The following is a 22,910-nucleotide window of genomic DNA, read 5'->3' as shown; positions in this document are numbered from 1 at the left end:
GGATATTGGCAATTTGGTCCCTAGTTCCTCTGCCTTTTCTAAACCCAGCTTGTACATCTGGCAATTCTCGCTCCATGAGTTGCTGAAGTCTACCTTGCAGGATCTTGAGCATTACCTTACTGGCATGTGAAATGAGTGCCACTGTTCAATAGTTTGAACATTCTTTAGTGTTTCCCTTTTTTGGTATGGGGATATAAGTTGATTTTTTCCAATCTGATGGCCATTCTTGTGTTTTCCAAATTTGCTGGCATATAGCATGCATTACCTTGACAGCATCATCTTGCAAGATTTTGAACAGTTCAGCTGGGATGCCGTCATCTCCTGCTGCCTTGTTATTAGCAATGCTTCTTAAGGCCCGTTCAACCTCACTCTTCAGGATGTCTGGCTCTAGCTCACTGACCACACCGTCAAAGCTATCCCCGATATTGTTATCCTTCCTATACAGGTCTTCCGTATATTCTTGCCACCTTTTCTTGATCTCTTCTTCTTCTGTTAGGTCCTTGCCATCTTTGCTTTTGATCATACCCATTTTGGCCTGGAATTTACCTCCGATGTTTCTAATTTTCTGGAAGAGGTTTCTTGTCCTTCCTATTCTATTGTCTTCTTCCACTTCTGCGCATTGCTTGTTTAAAAATAATTCCTTATCTCTTCTGGCTAACCTCTGGAATTTTGCATTTAATTGGGCATGTCTCCCCCTATCACTGTCGCCTTTTGCTTTCCTTCTTTCTTGGGCTACTTCTAGTGTCTCAACAGACAGCCATTTTGCCTTCTTGGTTTTCTCTTTCTTTGGGATGTATTTTGTTGCCGCCTCTTGAACAATGTTGCGGACTTCTGTCCATAGTTCTTCTGGGACCCTATCTACTAAGTCCAGTCCCTTAAATCTGTTCTTCACCTCCACTGCATATTCCTTAGGAATATTAGTGAGCTCATATCTAGCTGATCTGTGGGTCTTCCCTAATCTCTTTAGTCTGATCCTAAATTGTGCAAGAGCCTAGCCATGCATATGTTATTTATTCAGTTTCCCTTCTTCAAGGTGATAAACACCCGTAAGTTTAATACAGCTTCTCAGCAGAAATACACCAATATTTTCACAACAGTTTCTCTCGAACTGTGACTGTGCCCCAACCATTTCCTAGCACATCTAAACCAAGGACCTCATGGAGGCTGTATCCCCATTTCCTTCTCCTGCCATCACCCCAGAACTGCTGTCAGGAGGCCTTCAACTGGATTTCCATTCAGGATTCTTGCAATCTGAAGTTTCCAAAGAACATGTGCTTCAGAAGCCCATGGAATCAAGCTTGACAAATATAGAGTTCCTTAATTTGGAATCCTAGATTACATCTCCAAAATCTGTTGCTGTGATTTGAGGAATATAGTGAGTAAAAGCACCCATTTGGGGTGGCTGCTCTTTAGGCAGGGCTGCTGAAATTAGGGGTGCAAATGTGCCCCACACAAGGGTGCCACATGAAGGGGGGCACCACTTGGAAGTATAACAAAATTCAAAAGCCATGCAGCATGGTTATATAGAAAGAGGCCGTCCAAGAAACAGGAGATACAATATTTTGAATATTTTAGAAAAAAGGTTTTTTTTTGTGGGGGTGCTAAGTAGAGTTCTGCACAAGGGTGCCTCATATGCCAGCACCAGCCTGTGTTTAGGTCTCTGTAATGCTGTTGGCTTTTATTATTTGATTTATATTGTGCAGTTATGTTTTCTAGGGAACAATGACTGCTGGGCAGCTTGGAAGTGTGATAAAGAAATAAATAGCAAGTTTATGGCAGGTGCAGCATTTCAACCAAGGACTTGTTGTTTCAAAATTCAGACTCTTCTTTGTGACACTAAACACTGGGATCACCCAGATGGTGAGTCTGTAAAATTAATCCACTGAGTTTCTAAAGGATGTTTCCATCCTCTAAAAGAGATGGGAGGCGCCAGACCTGTTATCTTTCTCTCTTCACATGCATACATGCACAAACATATATAGTACATATGTGACACTTTATGGAACCCATTTATCTAAACAGATGCCCATCCTAGCATATAAAGGAATGAATGTATTTATTTATTTATTATAAAAATTCAGGCTTGAGGACTTTGTGCACTGCTGTTAAGCGATGGGGGACCTAAACGAAAACTATGGACCCTCTTTAGGGAAGGATTATCTCTGTCCAGTTTGGAAACCGGATGGTTCTCTTTTAGGCTCCCTTACTCATCCTATGGAACGAGGAGGAGAGATTATTGACCTGTTAAGCCACATTAGCACAATTCCCATCTGGAGAGTGCCAGCACCTGAAGAATGTGCCACGCACAAAGAGCAAGAAGGGGGGAGTCAAGGGAAAGAAGGAAGCAGCATTTGCTGAGGGAAGATGAGTTCACCCTGACAAGCTGCCGCTTGCTGTTTCCTGGCCCTTGTCTCAGCATTACGGCTGCTTAAAACTGCTCGTCCCCTCCCTTGCACAGACAGGGAGAGGCTGGTCTGCAGGCTCCTCCTCCCCCTCACGTTAAAACGAGTCAAGTTTCCTCTTTGGGTGCATAGTGGGGGTTTTTTGCTTCACTCTGCCTGGTAGGAAAGTGCCAGTTGCATCTCCCACACCGTCTGTCTCCTGCCTGAAAGCAACCTTCCTTCCAGCGTGGGTACCAAAACAGCCACAGCATCTCTACTTGGGTGCAGCACTCAAGAGCCAAGCCATGCATCTCAACACAACTTCTTCCCTGTACCAGCTGGGATATCTTATGGGTGAGTTTCATCTGCTGTCCACCAATTATGTCCTGCCTACAGCTGAGAACCTCTCCAACAGTTCAGGATTGGGGTCCTGGCTGCACAATGAGGAGGATCTCGAGGTGAACACAGACATCTACTCCAGGATCATGGTCACCATCATCTACCTGGTACTCTTCCTGCTGGGGACCATTGGCAACTCCATCACTGCTTACACCCTATTGAGGAAGAAGTCCCTGCAGAATCTCCAAAGCACTGTGCACTATCACCTGGCCAGCTTGGCATTCTCCGATTTGCTCATCTTCCTCCTCTGCATGCCCATCGAACTGTACAACTTCATCTGGGTGCATCACCCCTGGGCTTTTGGCAACAACGTCTGCAAGAGCTATTACTTTCTGAGGGATGCTTGTACCTATGCTACAGCTCTCAATATCGCCAGCCTCAGCATTGAAAGGTACATGGCCATCTGCCACCCTTTCAAAGCCAAGAGCATCATGTCCAGAAGCCGGACCAAAAAATTCATCAGCTGCATCTGGCTCGCCTCCTTCTTGCTAGCCATCCCAATGATCTTAATCATGGGAGAGATCTATAAGGTACCCCAAGATCCCACCTCGCTGATCTGTACCCAGATTGTGGAAGATTCCACACTTAAGATTGCCATCCAGGTGAGTCTCTTTGCCTGCTTTGTTTTATCTTAGTGTGAGTAGCTTGTCTCAATTGCGCCTGGCTCTAGCTACATTTAATGCCTACAACTCAGAGATTAGTTAACAGCTTTAAAAAAGAGAGAGAAGAAAATACGAGCAGACAGTTGTTTTTCTATAAATCCATAAGCTTTTCCTTGTCAGGGCAGATGGCAGCAGATCTCTTAAGCACACACAGTGCCCTATGTTGTTTGACAGTTTGGAATCCATGCGTGCAGCTGTTCCCTAAAGATTTCAGCCAGCTCACTAAACTTTGCAAAACAACCCTCTTCCATTTGTGTAAAGATTGTTTCACACTATGCATTCCTTAGGGGAACATGGGGCATGGGGGAGATGAAAGGTATGGGCTCAGCAAACACGTATTTCTGAATGTGACAGTCATATGGGAACAGGAGCAAAGTGCAAAGTCTGGGTCTGACTGTTGTTCCGTGTGTACATGGTTTGCAAAACCAGCATTGCTGTTTTGTGGTGGAAGAAATGGGATGCAAGCAGGGCTGGACATTAGCTGCTTTGGTGAAATCAGAATTGTGAGCCACACAAAGCCAAACTGTGCAAACAGTGTGTACATTGCACAAAGCAACCAATTTGCATGATTTCTCTTATTTTGCATCACTCATTCGGTGAACTTTTACTTTACCACATCATTTCATCTGCTCCTTAAAAAAGCAGAAATTAGAAGGACAGGGAAACCTGATTTTCTCCAACAACTGAAAGCCTACTAAGAAGGAAAGAAAGAAAGAAAGAAAGAAAGAAAGAAAGAAAGAAAGAAAGAAAGAAAGAAAGAAAGGGAAGAAAATTTTGATTCATAAGAATTGATTGCTGACCCCAGTGCAAAACAATCAGGTCCATGCTTCTACTATTCATAAAACCAAGTCCACAGTGATGGGGTCCAGAAGACTTCAAAACATTTGCTGCTCCAAATTTAGAATCACACACTGCAGTTGCTTTTTGAAAAAAACCAAAGAGGATGAAGGGATTTTCATTTGCTAGTGCAGTATAGAGAAGTGTAAGCATTTTGCTTTATAGCCCTTTTGGCATGCAATTCATGACATTAAGAATTAGAAAGTGTTTCCACCATTTTTGGTGGAATTTTCCATGGAGTAATTTGGGAGATTCCCTCCCCTGAAAATTTGTTTCACTAGTCCACTTTGCTAATTCTTCAGCATATTTACTCATGAAAGAATCCAGCTGAACTTTGGATAAGTCATGCATGGAATTACATTGTTAATCTCCAATTTCCCTTTTCTTCCTTGCATTCACAGATATAGCAATTTCTGGAGGTTGCAAGACCTTCTTGTTTTGCCCTCCTCCCTAGAAAAGCTACTAAATAGGAAGAAAATGCTTCAGTGTGAGTGCAATGGTTTTGAAGTGATGCTGGACATCAGGTATCTATTTATTTATTGTTAAATATTTATAAATCTCCCCAATCCATAAAGGCTCTGGTGGGGTATGTCAGAACCAAAACTAATGCCTTGTAATAGCAGAAAATAAAATAATTAAGAATACTATAATCAGAGAGCCACCCACACATTCCATGAGCTATCTGCTTGCTAAAACAAAGTGGTTTTAAGGATCTGCTGGAGGGTCTAGTGTTAGAGGCAAGTATACTTCTGGGACAGATGTTCTTCAAGGTGGGAGCCTCTGTCGAAAAGGCTACCCTAAGAGAGGACTCTTGGCAAACCTACCCAAGATGGTCAGGCAGAATTATATTTGGCAAGGAAGACCCTGATATATCCTGGCACCATACTGCATAGAGCTTTATAGGTGAGCATTTTGAACCTAGGCTGGAAGGCAACCAGTGGCCAATGCACTGATCTCAAAAATTGTTAATCTACAAAAACGGGTTATCCCAACTAATAATCGGGTTGCTGCCTTTTCAACCAGCTGTAGCTTCTCAGGATTCTGCTAAAGTGCCCCCCCTCCTAGAGCTGGTAGCAAGAGTCCAAATGGGAGGGAATCAGGATATGAGTCACCATTGCAGAAAAGACCATAGGTGGTGATTGGTGCACCAGCCACAGCTTAGCCACTGTTTTCACCTGTTGCTCTAGCAGGAGCTATGAGTTCAGGAGGATTCCCATATCACAGACCAGCTCTTTCAGCAGAAATATGACCCTGGAAGGGCTGGGGTCAATGTTATTGAAAAGCCATGTTTTTTACTGACCCACAGCAACTCTGTTTTGGTATGGTTTAATCTAAGCTAGCCTCCAAACACCAGTTCAAGATCTCCACAGCACTGTTTCAAGATCTCCCCCACATCGCCATCTGTCTAAGCAGGTATTATTGCAGAAAGAACATGCAAACTTTCAGTGTTATAACCAGAGGTTCCAACCCTATTTAAGAGTTAGCAGAAGAGTGCTAGAAATCAAAGCTGTTATGGAAATTACAGGTGAAGAACTTTCATTCCCTTCACATTTGAATGTGATGCTACCTACTTGTGCATTTACAAACTGGACCATAAACAACTTAAAGTTGCAATGATATTCACCAATTAGATACAGATATTACACTCATAGGATGAGAAGCACCCTGAAAAGCAAGCCCTGATGGTCAAGGATCTGGGTTTGTTTAATTTGCAAAACAGAAGATTAAAGGGAGATACTGTAGGATACTGATCTACAAATATCTAGGGCAGTTGCCAGAACAGAGAGACATGCCTCTTGGGTCATATGGATGGCATTGCTTAATAGATGGGACCTGAAGCTTGTTGGATCCCATCTGGGGCAGGAGTGGGCAACCAGTTCCCTTAGAGTTACACCAACTCCTGGACAAGTTTCAACAGCCCTTTGCAAACCATCTATTCAATATTTAGCTTGTTAGGAGAAACAGGAGGGAAAGATGAAGGAGGGCAGTGAACGTCGAAAAGAGAAGAAGGGTCTGGCTTCAGCCCTGCTTATCACTCTGCACTTAGTTTTTATTAACATAATATCTCTGAGGTCTTAAACAGGTCTTTAATCTAGGATAATATTGAAGGTAATCTAGGATAAGATCGAAGGTAAACTAGGATAATATCGAATCCTAGAGTTGGAAGGGGCCATCAAGGCAACCACCTTCTCATTGAACGTATCCAAGCTGAAGCATCTCCAATGAAGTAGAATCATAGATTTGTCCTTGAGGAATGATCTTTGCGGGGGATCCAATAGCTACCTGCACTAAGAATCAGAAAGAAAGCGGAAGGTTAGCATTTACCCTTGACTAGGACAAACAATAGCAGCAGAGTTATTTCAGGAAATGTGTTGTTGACATGTTTCCTGCAGCAAAGTAGCTTTGGTGTGACCTTTCAATGAACCACTGAACCAGGAAGTCCCAGCATCCTTCTTTCAAATTCTCCAATGAGGTCCTCCCCCTACAAACAAATACGACCTCAGGGCATTTGGGGCAACTAAATTCTTTTTGAAAATGGCAGCACAAGTGCAGTCTAAATTAATTATCTGTCCAGTGATTAAGAGCATCAAAGGACTGCTCTTTTGATTCAAAACAGAGCCACCTCCCAAGGCTTGGCAAACGAACATGGCACTTATCGTAAAACAGTTCAGAGCAACAGAGCAACTATGAAATTATCAGATGGAAAATAAAGATAACAATAAGGCAGAGGAGAAAAAAAAAGTGGGGGGGGGAATTTGGCCAGTGAGGAATTTCAGGGGGGACGTTGTGTTGCAAAGGGATTAAATGAACTGAGTCTGGAGAGATACAAAAGGCAAAAGGGCATATGTTGAAGTGAAGTTGTTCCATATTTCTTTCAAATTCCTCGCTCTATAAAAATTAGAAAATGGAAAGTTAAAGTAAAATCTATTCTAACAATACTAGTTTTGTATGTACAGGAAGATCCCTCTCTCCTTCCCTCTCTTCTCATTCTCTTGTCCAGAAGAATTTATTTAGGCACTTCATATTCCATCAATATTCTGAAATAGTAAACCCCATAGATTTAGTGAATGAATCAACTGGCTAACAGGAGTCATGGGAAATGGCCTGAGGAACAGAGAGCGATGTGCTGTTAGAAGCATAAATAAGTTGACATGCTGATGAAGAAAGAACGTTGTAAAAAGGAAAAACAAGAAGAATAGAATGAACAGCTATAGGCCATTATTTATTTATTTATTAATCATGTTTATAAGGCCACCCATCTCACACAAAGCGACTCTGGGCAGCATACCACAATGAGATAAAACAGCAAAAAGATAAAAAGAATTGTTATAAAAAGATAAAAAGTCATTATTAAAATATAAACATTAGCAAAAATTCTAAAATGTAAAAACCCCACAGAGAGAGCAAGAATATAAATCACAGTGGAACCATCTAAGAATGTCTCTGGTTCCCTGGGCCCCCCAGGCCTGATGACATATCCAGGTCTTGAGGGACTTCCAGAACGATAGCAGGGAAGGATCGGGGGGGGGGGAGCCACAGCAGAGAAGGCCCACCTCCTGGGACCCACCAAATGCAAGTCCCTGGCCGATGGAACCCGTAACATGCCTTCCCTGCCAGATCTAACGGGATGGGCTCGTGTTGACTGGGGAGAGGCAGTTCCCCAGATATCCTGGTCCCATGCCATGAAGGCCTTTAAAGTTCAAAACCAGCACCTTGAGTTGGACCCAGAAGCAAGGTGGCAGCCAATGAAGCTCGCAAAGTAGAGGTGTAATATATACTTTTCTAGGAGCAGATATAACTGCCTGTGCCACCACAGATAATAGCTAATATGACCTGTGTCCCTTGTAGAATTGCATACCACAGAACACTCCCTCCCAGAATAGGTTTGTAGCTGGAGGGAATATATCCTCCCAAATAGTGAAATATTGCCACTAAATTTTAGAAAAATCACATTACTTGACAAAGAGTGTATGAGTTCATTTTAAGAACTAACAACTGCAAATGGGTCCAAAAATTTTACAGAGATTATTAAGATTTATATCCAGGGGAAGACGTAAAAGTTTAACCTATTTCATGTTTATGGGATATGAAAGTAGAATTTAAGAGTGGATTGTTTTGTTAAAGCGACAGGAGAGAAGTTGAGTTTAACTAAGACATACTAGCAAAGCTGTGCACCCTCTTCCCCTGTATATCATGCATGTGCTCTTACATCACCGAGTACACTTAAAAATGTAAGAGGGGAATATGACCAAATCAAATACTTGGAAATGCAGGTATCATACCAATATACCCATCAAAAGACCAGGATTGCTCAGATGCAAATATGGATTCACTACTATACGCAGATGGTAGAAAGATGATCAAAAGGAAGATAATAAATTCATATAGAGAAGAAATGAATAATACGTCAGATGGTCTCAATATAGCAAGAAAACTGTAGATGCAAATTTATACATGCACAGATGTACATGTAGTCTTAATGTGCTGATTTATATGTGTAGATTTATATTTAAAAGTAATGTGAGATACATTTCAGCTAGGAAGATTGAGCAAATGACCTGTGTGCTAACCAAAGGGCTCTTGTGGCTATCTCTGTATATTGATTACTTTTGGCTTTGATCAAGGGAATAGGATTAACAAGTGATCCTAACTAGGATTAATAAGTGATTCTAGATAAGCGTTGCAGGCGGAGAGCCGTGTTACCCTACATTGGGAAAAACCAGAGTCTGGTAACAGCTTTTCTGACTAACAGATTTTATTAAAAAGCATAAGCTTTCCCCAACACCTTCTGATGAACTGATTTGATTATGTGCCATCAAGTTGGTGTCATCTCTTAGTGACCATACAGATTTTCTCCAGGATGATCTGATCCTAACCTGGTCTGATGAATAAGATATTGTGATAGATAAGAAACAGTTATTTCTGATTCTTCATCTGGCCTTATATGCCTGGGATAACATTGTCTCCCCTCTCAAATAGCAATTTAAAAATGTGGGGCTTCTCCCTCGCCACCCCTTAGCTTTCCTTTGAGTTGTTCTTTCTATCAGTTGGAGAACATCAAGAGATGTCAAGTTAAACTAGCATCCTACTTTGTTTCTTCCCAACTCAAAATTACATTTCCTTGCTTACCATGTCAGATTCTCTCTCTAAGGCAATAGATCACTGTTTTATACATACATTAAGGGATTGGTTCGAAGAACACACAACCAAACAGGGGAAGAAGTACATTTTGAATGAGTTTCAGTTTTGCAAAATCTAGAATATTCGTCAGAATAGAAAGACTTACTACTGAATATTTCTCTGCTATTTTCCAAACAAAGCTCATCTGGCTGGGGGCGGAGGTTGTTGTTGTTGCTGCTGTTATTTTGTCATCATCATTAACTTTATAAGCCATAAAATGCATGGAAAATATAGCAACAAAGCATATTATGTTTTCAACTTCTGAATGTAATGGTTCCAAATCTGTGTCCTAGAGCATATTCATGTAGATTAAATTATTAAGGCTGTTGTGACCCTAAAATGTCTAATCAAGGTTAGTTGATCCCTGTAGCTATTCAGCCAAAAAAGCTTGCTTGCTTATTTATTTATTTATTTATTTAATAAGGTAAAGGTAAAGGTTTCCCTTGACGTAAAGTCCAGTCGTGTCCGACTCTAGGGGGCGGTGCTCATCTCCGTTTCTAAGCCTTAGAGCCAGCGTTGTCCGTAGACACTTCCGGGTCATGTGGCCAGCATGACTCACGGAACGCCGTTACCTTCCCGCCGAAGCGGTACCAATTAATCTACTCACATTTGCATGTTTTCGAACTGCTTGGTGTGCAGGAGCTGGGACGAGCAACGGGAGCTCACCCCGCCGCGCGGTTTCGAACCGCCGACCTTCCGATCGGCAGCTCAGCAGTTTAACCCGCAGCGCCACCGCGTCCCAATTTATTTAATAAATATATTAGAAAAAAGACTAAAACCAACAATTAAGAAGAACATGTTTTATAAGGTAATATACAGCTACCCAATGGGTAATAAAATTAATTATTAAATTCTCTTATCAAAACAAATATGCACATGTTTAACGTGAAAACGTTTACCCGTAAATCTACTTATATAGGTCACAATATTAACATATATAAGGAACCGGTAACAGATAGGACCAAACCAGATGTCATGAGTAAGGATGGCGAGCAGGGGGCTCTCACCCAGACTGTCAAGCGCATGCGTAGCACTGAGGAACTGTTCAGCCATTCAAAGAGACACAGATCGGGACCGCCTTAACCTTTGGGGTTTATATGGCTGGGTTTTCCCACGCTTTCTCAGTTTGTTAGGATTCTTGTTAAGTACTACTAATAAATATTAGAGACCAAGTCCTCGCCTCAGTGTGTTTCCTGGTAATCAGGACACCATATGAGTTAACGTACCCTCAAATTCCTTACATTGCAAACGAAGAACATCTGAAGTCTATCCTTTCTGATGCATTCTTTGGGATATCCAATAAACTTAAATCTTAATATTTTGATAGATTAATTTCAATCTCAAATCCAAAGCAGCAAACTTGCATCCACTGATGTACCATTATTTGATATTACGACTATTTATTCCATTGATCATAAATGCCAATAGTTTTAATGTTCAATATATTTTTAAGTTTCTAATATCAGTTTGATTTGATTTCAATATTGCCACTGTTTACTCCTGGGTAATACTGTTTTTCCCACTACAGTTGCCTTTTCACCAAACATGTTACAGAGCCCTTCTGACCAGGTTTCATTCTATTGCGTTATGATGGGTACATTAAGGGTGTCTTTTTATTAAGATTATTTGAATGGGACCATAAATTGCCTCCAGTTGTTTGACTGCAATTCAAATTCCAGAATTTCTAGTATGGCTGAAAGCTATGTTGTTGTTTATTCGTTCAGTCACTTCTGACTCTTCGTGACTTCATGGACCAGCCCACGCCAGAGCTTCCTGTCGGTCGTCAACACCCCCAGCTCCCCCAGGGAGGAATCCGTCACCTCTAGGATATCATCCATCCACCTTGCCCTTGGTCGGCCCCTCTTCCTTTTGCCCTCCACTCTCCCTAGCATCAGCATCCTCTCCAGGATGTCCTGTCTTCTCATTGTGTGGCCAAAGTATTTCAGTTTTGCCTTGAATATCATTCCCTCAAGCGAGCAGTCTGGCTTTATTTCCTGGAGGATGGACTGGTTGGATCTTCTTGCAGTCCAAGGCACTCTCAGAATTTTCCTCCAACACCACAGTTCAAAAGCATCGATCTTCCTTCGCTCAGCCTTCCTTATGGTCCAGCTCTCGCAGCCATATGTTACTACAGGGAACACCATTGCTTTAACTATGCGGACCTTTGTTGTCAGTGTGATGTCTCTGCTCTTAACTATTTTATCGAGATTGGTCATTGCTCTTCTCCCAAGGATTAAGCATCTTCTGATTTCCTGACTGCAGTCAGCATCTGCAGTAATCTTCACACCTAGAAATACAAAGTCTTTCACTGCCTCTACGTTTTCTCCCTCTATTCAAGACAGGTTTTTTTGTTGTTGTTTATTCATCTAGTCACTTCTGACTCTTCGTGACTTCATGGACCAGCCCACGCCAGAGCTTCCTGTTGGTCGTCAACACCCCCAGCTCCCCCAGGGACGAGTCTGTCATCTCTAGAATGTCATCCATCCACCTTGCCCTTGGTCGGCCCCTCTTCCTTTTGCCCTCCACTCTCCCTAGCATCAGCATCTTCTCCAGGCTGTCCTGTCTTCTCATTATGTGGCCAAAGTATTTCAGTTTTGCCTTTGTATCATTCCCTCAAGTGAGCAGTCTGGCTTTATTTCCTGGAGGATGGACTGGTTTGATATTCTTGCAGTCCAAGGCACTCTCAGGATTTTCCTCCAACACCACAGTTCCAAAGCATCTATCTTCCTTCTCTCAGCCTTCCTTATGGTCCAGCTCTCACAGCCATTTCTGAAGTTGCCGTACCAGTGTATCTGAAGGGTGCTAGGTTGAATGTTAGCTTTGTTTCCATGGCATACTTAACCAGGTCAAGGAATAGGTATAAGATAAATGGTATGTGGCTCAGCAGTAATATTTGTAAGAAGGATCTGGGTGTTCTGGTAGACCACAGATTAAGCATGAACCAACAATGTGCTGCCGTTGCCAAAAGATGCAGTCTTGGACTGCATCAACAGAGGTGTAATGCTGAAATTGTAGGAAGTGATAGCTCCACTTTAGGCTACACTGGTCAGATTACACCTGGAATATTATGTCCAGTTTTGGTCACCACAGTACATGAAGGTTGCTGAAGAACTGTAAAGACTGCACAGAAGGCAAAAAAAGATGGTGAGAGTCTTGGAGGCTAAATCCTATGAAGGCTAATGAAAATAACTTGGTAAGTTTAGCCTAAAAAAGAAAAGGTTAAGGGGAGACATGACAGCAGTCTTCCAAGACTTGAAGGTTTGTCACAGGAAAAGGGGTGTGGATTTATTCCCTATAATGCCTGAGGGTAGGACAAGAACCAATGGGTAGAAGATTCACAGAGGGAGATCCAACTCAAAATAAGGAGGAACTTCCTGACCATGACAGCTATTAAGCAGTGGAAAAGCCCACTTCCTAGAGTTATGGATGGTCTATCACTGAAGGTTTTCAAACAGAGGTTGGACACCCATTTGTCTGGGATGGTTTGAGAATTCTTGCCTTGGACAGCAGATAGAAGACCCCCAAAGTCCCTTTCACCCTTATGCTTCTAGGATCCTATGAATATACTGAACTTTAACCCAGTAATGCAAATTCGCCCTATCTATCTGCAGAGGAAATAAGAAGCACAATAGTGTTGACAAAGAAGCTTCTCCAGCCCTCCATCTCTATGTTCTTTTTGTTTCTGCATGCACACCAGGGGTAGGGATATCTACAGGGGCTCAAAAAAAGGCAAGATGGCAGCCACAACTGCACATTGAAACCCCATCACTTCCTTATATGTGCTGCAGACACCTGTGACTAGGGTGATAAAAAATGGGATTAAAGGTGTTGGGCAAATAAATTTCCCCTCCATCATTCTACCCTGGACTTTTAAGCATTTTCTCCCTCCAGATTTGGATGGTGGGGGGCGGGTGGAAATAACAGAAGGAAGCAACAGTCTCCTAGCCTTCTTAATGATATCAGGAAGCATTGGAAAATAGCCATTTCTGGATCTTCCTGGATCATGCACTGCAAGTGAGTCAGTAGCCCCCGTCAGCTGCAGCTTAGATGGGGAAAGGAGTTGGGGGGAGGGTGGATGGAAAAGAGAGGACAGCTCAAAACAGAGGAAACAATGCCATAAACTGATGGTTTTCCAAGTCAGAAGATAATGAAGCCAGCTGAACAAACAGGGAATTTTGTGAGGTAGTGGGAAGCACTTCATGGCAAGACTGGGGAAACTCCAAGTATTTTAGCCTTGGGAAAATGGACAGCTATAGGAAGAGAGATTCCAGATTATTTGACAGCAGAGCCAATTACTCATAGAGATGTTGTATATCTCTCACTGGATGTGTTTAATCAAAGGCTGGAAAATTCTGTTGGAGATCATTCAGTTCTGATTCCTGTATCAAACAGGAGGTCGGACTTGATGACCTCAGTAATCACATACTGGGATTTGAAATAGGAGGAGGGTCTGAGGAAGCAGAATATTTAGTCTTGGAAGAGAAGACTGAGTTGGGACATGAGAGCACATTCAAGTGCCTGAAAGGTCCAACAGAAGAAGATCAAGACCAGTTTCGAGTCATCACAGAGTGTAGAGCCCAGAATGACCATCTTATGTTATAGATTCCAACTGGATGTTATGAGAAACAATCCAAGCCGCTGGATATCACCTGTGGTATCTACAGGACCATCTTTCCCACCCAGATTTGGGCTGTCCCATGCAATCACAGGGGCTCCCATGACAGGTGAGGGGGCTTGAGGACCAACAACATGCCACCAACAACATGCTTTCTTGGTAGTAGTCCTCAACTTTTGGAACACCCTAACAGCAGGTAGTAGGAATGCCTCCAACCTCTATTATTCTGCAGGATGTACAAGTGCTAAGGAGGCCTTTCTAGGTTAATTAGATCAGTCTCATTCTGAATTAGTTTTTTCCTTTTGACTATTAATCACTTTGAGCCCTTTGCTGCAGTGGGAAGTCTATAACTGGGCAAGTGAATAAAGAAATATTGTGGCAGAAATGCTGGCAAATTAGTATTGCCCTTTAAATTATAGACTTGAATAATTTTCAAAATAAATCAATCCCCTCTCCCCCACAAAACAGAAAAAAAAAGCAGTTAAACCTGGTACTGCCCAGTCTGCATTATCATCCCACCACTGTGGTTAACACATCTCCCCAAATCATAAAATGTGACCCCCAAGCACAAATAATTGCTTTTCCATGGTCTAAAGGGATCCTTCCCACTCCATAGTAATAGGCTTGTACCATTTTCTACAATATATAGATAGATAGATGATAGATAGAACAATAGATAGAACCATAGAACGATAGATGGATAGATAGACAAGAGTAGATAGATATTAGATAGAATGATAGAATGATAGATAGAGATAGAGAACTGTAGAGAGATAGATGATAGATAGAACAATGGATGGATGGATGGATGGATGGATGGATGGATGGATGGATGGATGGATGGATGGATGGAGAACTGGAGAGAGAGAGAGAGATAGAAAGAGATAGATAGATAGATAGATAGATAGATAGATAGATAGATAGATGATAGAGAATGTAGAGATAGATAGATAGATAGATAGATAGATAGATAGATAGATAGATAGATAGATAGATAGATAGATAGATATAGATGGATGATAGATAGATGATAGAACAATAGATAGAACAATAGATAGATAGATAGAACAATGGATGGATGGATGGATGGATGGATGGAGAACTGGAGAAACAGAGAAAGAGAGAGAGAACTGGAGAGAGAGGGAGAGAGAGAGATGGATGATAGATAGATGATAGAGAATTGTAGAAATAGATAGATAGAAAGATATAGGTAGATGATAGATGAATGATAGATACTGTAGATAAATAGATAAATAGATACTGTAGATGGTTCAGTTTGGCTTAAGAATATGCATCATTACATTACCTCAAGGATCAGGGTGGGGTCAGCAGATTCAGGAGGATTATGGATGAGCGTGTTGCCAGAGGTTTCTATTCTCTTGAGCTCAGAATTCAAGTCTGGCCTACAGTGGTTCTGCACAGGGACTGAAGAGAGATTCCCTTCCTCTTAGCTACTGAGTTATATCCAGTGCCTCCTTTTACTTTGACCCACATTCTTGGATATTCTCCACTCTGCAGGGACATCAGACACACACCACTGCAGTCTCAGAGATAGCTGTGGGAGAAATGGCACATCAGGACCTTGTATGGGGGATGAATTGATTTGGGTTTGTTCAGATAGGTGAGAGCCAGTTTGGTTAAGGTGCTGGGCTAGAAACCAGGAGGCTGTGAGTTCTAGTCCCGCCTGAGGCACGAAAGCTGGCTGGGTGACCTTGGGCCAGTCCCTCTCTCTCAGCCCAAGAGCCAATCAGGCGTGGTATGAGAGTTCTAGTCCTGCCTTAGGCACGAAAGCTGGCTGGGTGACCTTGGGCCAGTCCCTTCTCTCAGCCCAAGAGCCAATCAGGCGTGGTATGAGAGTTCTAGTCCCTCCTTAGGCCTGAAAGCTGGCTGGGTGACCCTGGGCCAGTCCCTCTCTCTCAGCCCAACTCACCTCACAGGGTTGTTGTTGTGGGAAAAATAGGAGGAGGAAGGAGTATTACACCTTGAGTTATTTATAAAAATAATAAAGGCGGGATAGAAAATAAAATAAAAGATAGACAGATAGACAGGTAGATAGGTAGGTAGGTAGGTAGGTAGGTAGATATGCATACACGCATACATATGTACGTTTGAATGTTCTATTTGGGAGAAATAATAAACTGAAACCATTTCATTCATAAATATAGCCAGTTTGTTATGGTGGTCAAAGGCCAGAAGCTGGGAGACTGTGAGGTCTCATTCTTCTTTACTCATGAAGGCAGCTGGGTGACCTTGGGCCAGTCACTCTCTCTCAGTGGAATCCTTGGTTTTCTTGCAGACGTTTCATTGCCAGACTAGGCAACCCCTTCAGTGAGAGAATCTGGCACTGAAGATGTCGCCTCGTCTGGCAATGAAACGTCTGCAAGAAAACAACAAGGCTCAGAGGGCACCAAGGACTCCACAGTTCAACCCTGAGCTACAAATATTCGCTTCAGTTGGTACTCTCTCTCAGTGCTAGGAAGAAGGCCAGGGCAAACCATTTCTGAAAATGTTGCCTGCAAAGACTTGTCCAGCTAGTCACAAGGAGTTAAGACTGTCTCAAAGGTTTGTTGTTGTTTGTTGTTTATTTGTTCAGTCGCTTCCGACTCTTCGTGACTTCATGGACCAGCCCACACCAGAGCTTCCTGTCAGTCGTCAACACCCCCAGCTCCCCCAGGGACGAGTCCGTCACCTCTAGAATGTCACCCATCCATCTTGCCCTTGGTCGGCCCCTCTTCCTTTTGCCCTCCACTCTCCCTAGCATCAGCATCTTCTCCAGGGTGTCCTGCCTTCTCATGATGTGGCCAAAGTATTTCAGTTTTGCCTTTCATATCATTCCCTCAAGCGAGCAGTCTGGCTTTATTTCCTGGAGGATGGACTGGCTTGATCTTCTTGCAGTCCAAGGCACTCAGCATTTTCCTCCAACACCACAGTTCAAAAGCATCGATCTTCCTTCTCTCAGCCTTCCTTATGGTCCAGCTCTCGCAGCCATATGTTACTACGGGGAACACCATTGCTTTAACTATGCAGACCTTTGTTGTCAGTGTGATGTCTCTGCTCTTGACTATTTTATCGAGATTTGTCATTGCTCTTCTCCCAAGGATTAAGCGTCTTCTGATTTCCTGACTGCAGTCAGCATCTGCAGTAAGTCTCAAAGGTACCACTTCATTATTTTTATTTATATATATATATAAATAATATATACAGACAGACAGACAAACACACACACACACACATACATAGACACACACACACACACACAAACACACACACAGTTTCAGAAGATGGGCTTTGCATGGTTGTTTCTGTGACCCAGTTTGTAGAACTGGATGAGAGTTACTGCTTCTTTTTCTCTATCAGCTACATGGATAGCACCCACAGCATCTGCCCAGAGGGGTCAAAAATATCAAGGCATACAAAGGGCCACCAATTTTTACATCTCTCCATGCTGGAAAGAGTAGCACTTGTTGAACTGGACTGGTGCTGATAAATAAAGAGTTCATTTGGTTGTTTGGTTGTTTTAATTTCATGAGAATTTAATAACATTTAGAAATCTCATCCTTAACCAGGATAGGAAGCTCCTGAGATTTTAAAAATCCACAACCGAGAGAATGTCAAAATGATGGATTTCTCCATCCTTGATTAGCTATTTAATTCTGAGTGCAAGGTTAAAACCTAGAACAGCCTTATTCCTCCCAGAATGTAGGACTGAGACTGAGATTTGCTGGGACTGGAACTTCCAAAAGTTGGTTTGTTTTTATTAGAATTTATATTTTGGGTGAGATCTTGTGATTTTAGCTTCAGATCCTTTTATTTGATTGATTACACTGTGGATGTTTCCTTACAAACTACCGACTTCTAAGAGTCGACTGATTATGCTGGGCTGAATCTTGAGATGGTTCAGCTGGAAAATGATCACTCAACCCATATCTATATATCTGCACATTTCTATCCCAGCAGCAACTGCAAGGGAAAGGGGTCAAAATTAAGAAGATGGAGGGCAGAACCTCATAATGCAAGTCCCACCTCTTTGAAACAAGTGTGCAGTGTTGACACATTCTTCTTCACATTTACTGCTGAGGTGGCCAATTAGAGGCATCAAGTTTTCATGTGGCCTCCAAACTTCAACTGCTGAAAATGGGTGGTTATTTATTTATTTATTTATCATATTTTCCCACCGCCCACCTCGAAAACGACTCTGGGCGTTTTACAAACAGATTAAACCAGTAAGAATTAAATATCCATTAAAAAGTCACATTATAAAAATATACGTAAACGAATATAATAAAAACTCTAAAATCTAAAATCTAAAACCCAAGATGGCAAAATCACAGTCTTGTTAAAATTTCCCGGGGCTGCGGCACATTTTCAAGCAATTTTGCAGGGGAAAACACCAAAACTGTCATGTCAGCTCTAAAATAGCATTAACATAGTTGATAAAACAAAGGGGGGAGGGAATCCTAACATCTTCCCAGAAAACTAGAAAATAAAGGCAAAACTCTACATGTGCAACACAGCATTATTCTTCTACCTGCTATGGTCTTTCCATTGCCCCCAAATATGTTGCATATGCCTGGAAGCTACAGCTGGTTCAAAATGCAGCCATGCGAGCAGTCTTGGGTGCCCCAAGGATGGTGCATGTAACACCTTTGCTGCGGGAGCTGCATTGGGTGCCAGTTTGCTTCCAGGTCCAATTCAAGGTGTTGGTCATCACCTTTAAAGCCCTACATGGCATGGGTTTTAGATTTTAGAGTTTTTATTATATTTGTTTATGTATATTTTTATAATGTAACTTTTTAATTGATTTTTAATTCTTACAGTTTTAATCTGTTTGTAAACCGTCTCACCCCCATTGCACTGACCCATCCCACCTGGTCAAGCAGAGAAGGCATGTTACGGACCCCATCCATAAGAGACTGTTGATTGGCAGGGCCTTCTCTGCTGTGGCCCCCGCCCTGTGGAACACTTTTCTCCCAGAGGTGAGGCAGGCGCCCTCTCTCCCGGCCTTCCGGAAAGGGGTGAAGACCTGGCTCTGCCATCTCGCTTGGGGCGGGAGGAGGGGTAATCAATCCTGGGGGTTGTTAGCACCCTGAAGAGGCCCCCATGAATTACATGAATTTAATTAAGAACTTTTTAACATCTCTATCTTGGAATTTATATTTTTCTTTAAAAATATTGTTTCATTGTATTTTAATCTTTATTCCAGTTTCATTGTAAACTGCCCAGAGTCTCTCTTTGAGTGAGATGGGTGGTGACGAAATTTGAAATATTAATAAATAAATATACCTCAAGCTATTATGCGTTTATGATTAGGCTGACCATATTTCCTTGAGACAAAAATGGGACATTGGGATGGCAAAACGGGGCAGGGCTGGGTGACGTTCTGGATCGGCAGGCAGGAACTTCTTCAGTTTTCTCAGGCTGGGAATCTTCGGATTCCTTTGTTTGCGAGAGGCAAGGCTGGGCTGGAGAGTCTAGTGAACGGTTGTCCCCAACAAGCCGTTCCTCCTCTGGCTGTGCTTTTATGTTCTTTCCTTCCTGCCATTTCAAGGCAGGAGCCAATCGGCTGGCCCTTTGATCACCGCCTATCAGCTGATCTTGTTTTTTACTTTTTAGGTTTCCCGCCGGGTTGAGCTCTGCGGCTTTTTTCCCGCCATTTCTGCTGAGCTCCCCCTCCTTCCACTCAAAGTCAGACTGCCTTCTGACAGGTTCGCGGGAACTTGCAAATGTTTAAGTAAGGTTTTTAAGAAAACGGGACAAAATGGACCTTTATATTAAAACGACGGGACGGTCTGGAAATGTTAAAAAAACGGGACTGTCCCGTTCAAAACGGGACGTGTGGTCAGCCTGTTTATGATTGGACCTCAAAACTGGTCTTTTCCACTGGCTAATGATTCAGCTGAGCATTTTAAGCCTGGCCAGAATGTTGACAAACATCAGAAAAGGTAGGAGGCGAAGAAGGATTCAGGCACGCAGATCGGAATTCTTTATCTGGGTAGCATAAATCTTTCATTACAGGCCAGGCCATGTGATGCCATGGCAGAGAAGAAAGGCAGCCTGCCTTTATCAACATCCACAGCATTGCCCAGGAATAACTAATCTGCATCACTTTGCACAAGAAGCCAGTCTCAGGGCTGGATCAAAATTAAATCAGTCTCCTGCTCTTGCTGCTTTATATAATCATTTGACATACTCAGCTTTTCTGGTTCTTACATAATTGCACATAAGTATCCATTGACTGTGATGCATTTAGCTTTTTCACTAGGGCCATTAGGGACAGGGGGAAAAAGAGGGAAAAAATATTAGGGAAGCTGAAGCACTTTATTCCTCATGTTCCTTATTTCCAATTTCTCTGGGAGTTTGCAAATAAGCAGAAAGGCAGCAATAAATTCTTTGGGTCCTTTGTTGCAGAGGAAAGCAAATCTATTTGTTTGAATCTTTAAAAGCAATCATTTAAATGTGTGGTTTCATTCATCAAAGGCTGGGATAAAATCTCCAGATTCATAGAAGCTATTTTTTTTCTCATGATTTAGCCCAGCGTTTCTCAACCAGGGTTCCGTGGCACCCTGATGTTCCACGAGAGGCCACTAGGGGTTCCCTGGGAGATCACAATTTATTTAAAACAATATTTCAAATTCAGGCAACTTCACATTAAAGAGGTACGTTTCATTCTTTATTTTTAGTTTAAGAACACGGTTAATGCATATAGACAGGCCTACATATGAAACAAATATAATAATTTTGTGACTTCCAGCCTAGATTTGAGCCTGAATGTGCAGGGGGTTCCCCGAGGCCTGAAAAATATTTCAAGGGTTCCAGGGTCAAAAGGTTGAGAAAGGCTGGCATGGTGGTAAATTAAGAATTGGGTAACCACCTGCAGAGCAAACTGAAAGAGGGCTCAGTGTATGAGTTTCCCAAATTGTGAATTCAAATTTGCTGCCAAAGAAAGATGAATCCTGTGACCTGCAGATATTCTGCAAATTGATCAGATGCTGTTAGCTTGTTTTTGCTAGTTATGAGAAACAGTAGGAGCTGGATGGAGCTGGACAGAATACCGAATGGATAGATTTTCCTTCAGCTTGGAGATTTCACACTTTCAAGCACATCTTGAATTCTTAACAGGTAATAAGAGTAGGTATTTGCTTTAGGAAAAGGACAGCGTGGATGGATTCACAGGGTTTTGACCCACGTATGTGCTGTTTGTTGTCTGTGTGCATACTAAAGCTATCTTTGCAGTTTTGCTCTAAGAAACAAAAGGAGGATGAGATAAAAACCCTTTGTGAAGAGAAATGCCCCAAGACATTTCAGATACTTGACCTTCTCTTATTGAATAGTAGCTACACACTTGAGGTGATAAGGAGCCCACTTATAGCAATGTGAACATATTTATCAAAACATATTTATTTGTTTTATTTATATATTTTCTATCCTGCCTTTATTATTTTTATAAATAACTCAAGGCGGCGAACATACCTCATACTCCTTCCTCCTCCTATTTTCCCCACAACAACAACCCTGTGAGGTGAGCTGGGCTGAGAGAGAGGGACCGGCCCAAGGGCACCCAGCCAGCTTTCATGCACCAGGCGGGACTAGAACTCTCCGTCTCCGGGTTTCTAGCCCAGCACCTTAATCACTAGACCAAACCGGCCTATTGCCATTGTCCTGAAAAATCACACACAGCCTCCCCAAATGTGTGCCTCTTTCTCAACAGGTCTCAAGAAGAAAGTATTCTTTTTTTGGCATTTTTACATTCTGGTACATTTCAAGTTTGTGAGAACATAATTTCATTAAGAATGAAGCACAAGGTGGAAACTAGTGTTCTTGATCTAATGATCCTGATCAGGAAACTAAAGTTCTGGATCTATTGCAGTCCAAATTCTGGCTGCTGTTTGAAACAGAACAATCAAGTACTTTAACTGCTTAGCTTAGCTTGGTAGCTTCTAACATCTGAAGGGCACCAGCTTGAGGACAGCTGAACTAGAGATGTCCAAAGAGGAGACTTCCAAACCATCCATATTAGCTACCATGACCTCAACTGGTGACAGAGAATTCCATGGTTGAATTCCATGCTATGTGAACAAGTTCTTCCTGAATTTAGATCCTGTGGTTGACCCTGAGCTCCAATACTGTGAGAGAGGGAGGAAAATTCTCAATCTGCATTAGCTAGGTTATGCATGCTTTTAGAGATCTCGATCATATCTCCTCTTCCCATTCTTTGTTCAAAGCTCAAAAAGCACCAAATGATTTCACCCCAACCCTGTCTGTGGACAATTTAGAAGGGGTGACCGAAGTGAGTCAATGCTGTTATGATGGATCAAACAATCTTCTTTTGAAGAGCATTTCCTTGGAGTGCTGCATACAGGGTTTCCAAGACAGTTTTCAGCTTTTAGCATGTTTTGTTCCCAACAGTCTTTTCTGTGATTTCATGTGATTTCTAATTTGCCTCTACAGTAGCTGCTCTGTCGTTCCCTTAAAACACTGGCTTTTAAAAGGCCACATAAAGAAGAGGCTGAGGCAGACTGAGGACACCTTTTAAACATGTAACAAGCTGCTGGGATCAGCCTGGAGCATGATAATCTCAGGCCTTTCACTAAATATACAGTAGATCTCTTGGGATCTCTTTTTTGTTATTGTTGTTTGTTGGTTGGTTTCCTGTATTTTTTTTCCCCGTTTTTCAGGGCAATTTCCAAGATGCTTCACAAAATCACACCAACACAATGACAAGGTGAAAAAATCCAACCTAAACTAACTGCATATTAGTTTTAGTATTTGAAACCCACACATAAATCCCAGGGCATCTTTAACCTTTGAGGAGCTGTGACATAAGCATGCCAATCT

The 22,910-nt window shown here is 42.2% G+C and overlaps 1 protein-coding gene across 1 annotated transcript in view; it reads left to right on the top strand.

Moving 5' to 3' along the window:
• The first annotated feature begins 2,569 nt into the window (after positions 1–2,569).
• NTSR1 (neurotensin receptor 1) overlaps positions 2,570–22,910 on the top strand; it is a 113,425-nt gene continuing 93,084 nt past the window's right edge. Inside the window, exon 1 of the mRNA XM_063296959.1 lies at positions 2,570–3,382. Within this exon, the coding sequence (XP_063153029.1) occupies positions 2,687–3,382 (696 nt within the window). The 5' untranslated portion in view covers positions 2,570–2,686. The remainder of the gene's footprint in view (positions 3,383–22,910) is intronic.

This window comes from Candoia aspera, chromosome 3, assembly GCF_035149785.1.
Source record: "Candoia aspera isolate rCanAsp1 chromosome 3, rCanAsp1.hap2, whole genome shotgun sequence".
Taxonomy (NCBI): Eukaryota; Metazoa; Chordata; class Lepidosauria; order Squamata; family Boidae; genus Candoia; species Candoia aspera.
This window is presented reverse-complemented; position numbering and strand designations above follow the sequence as displayed.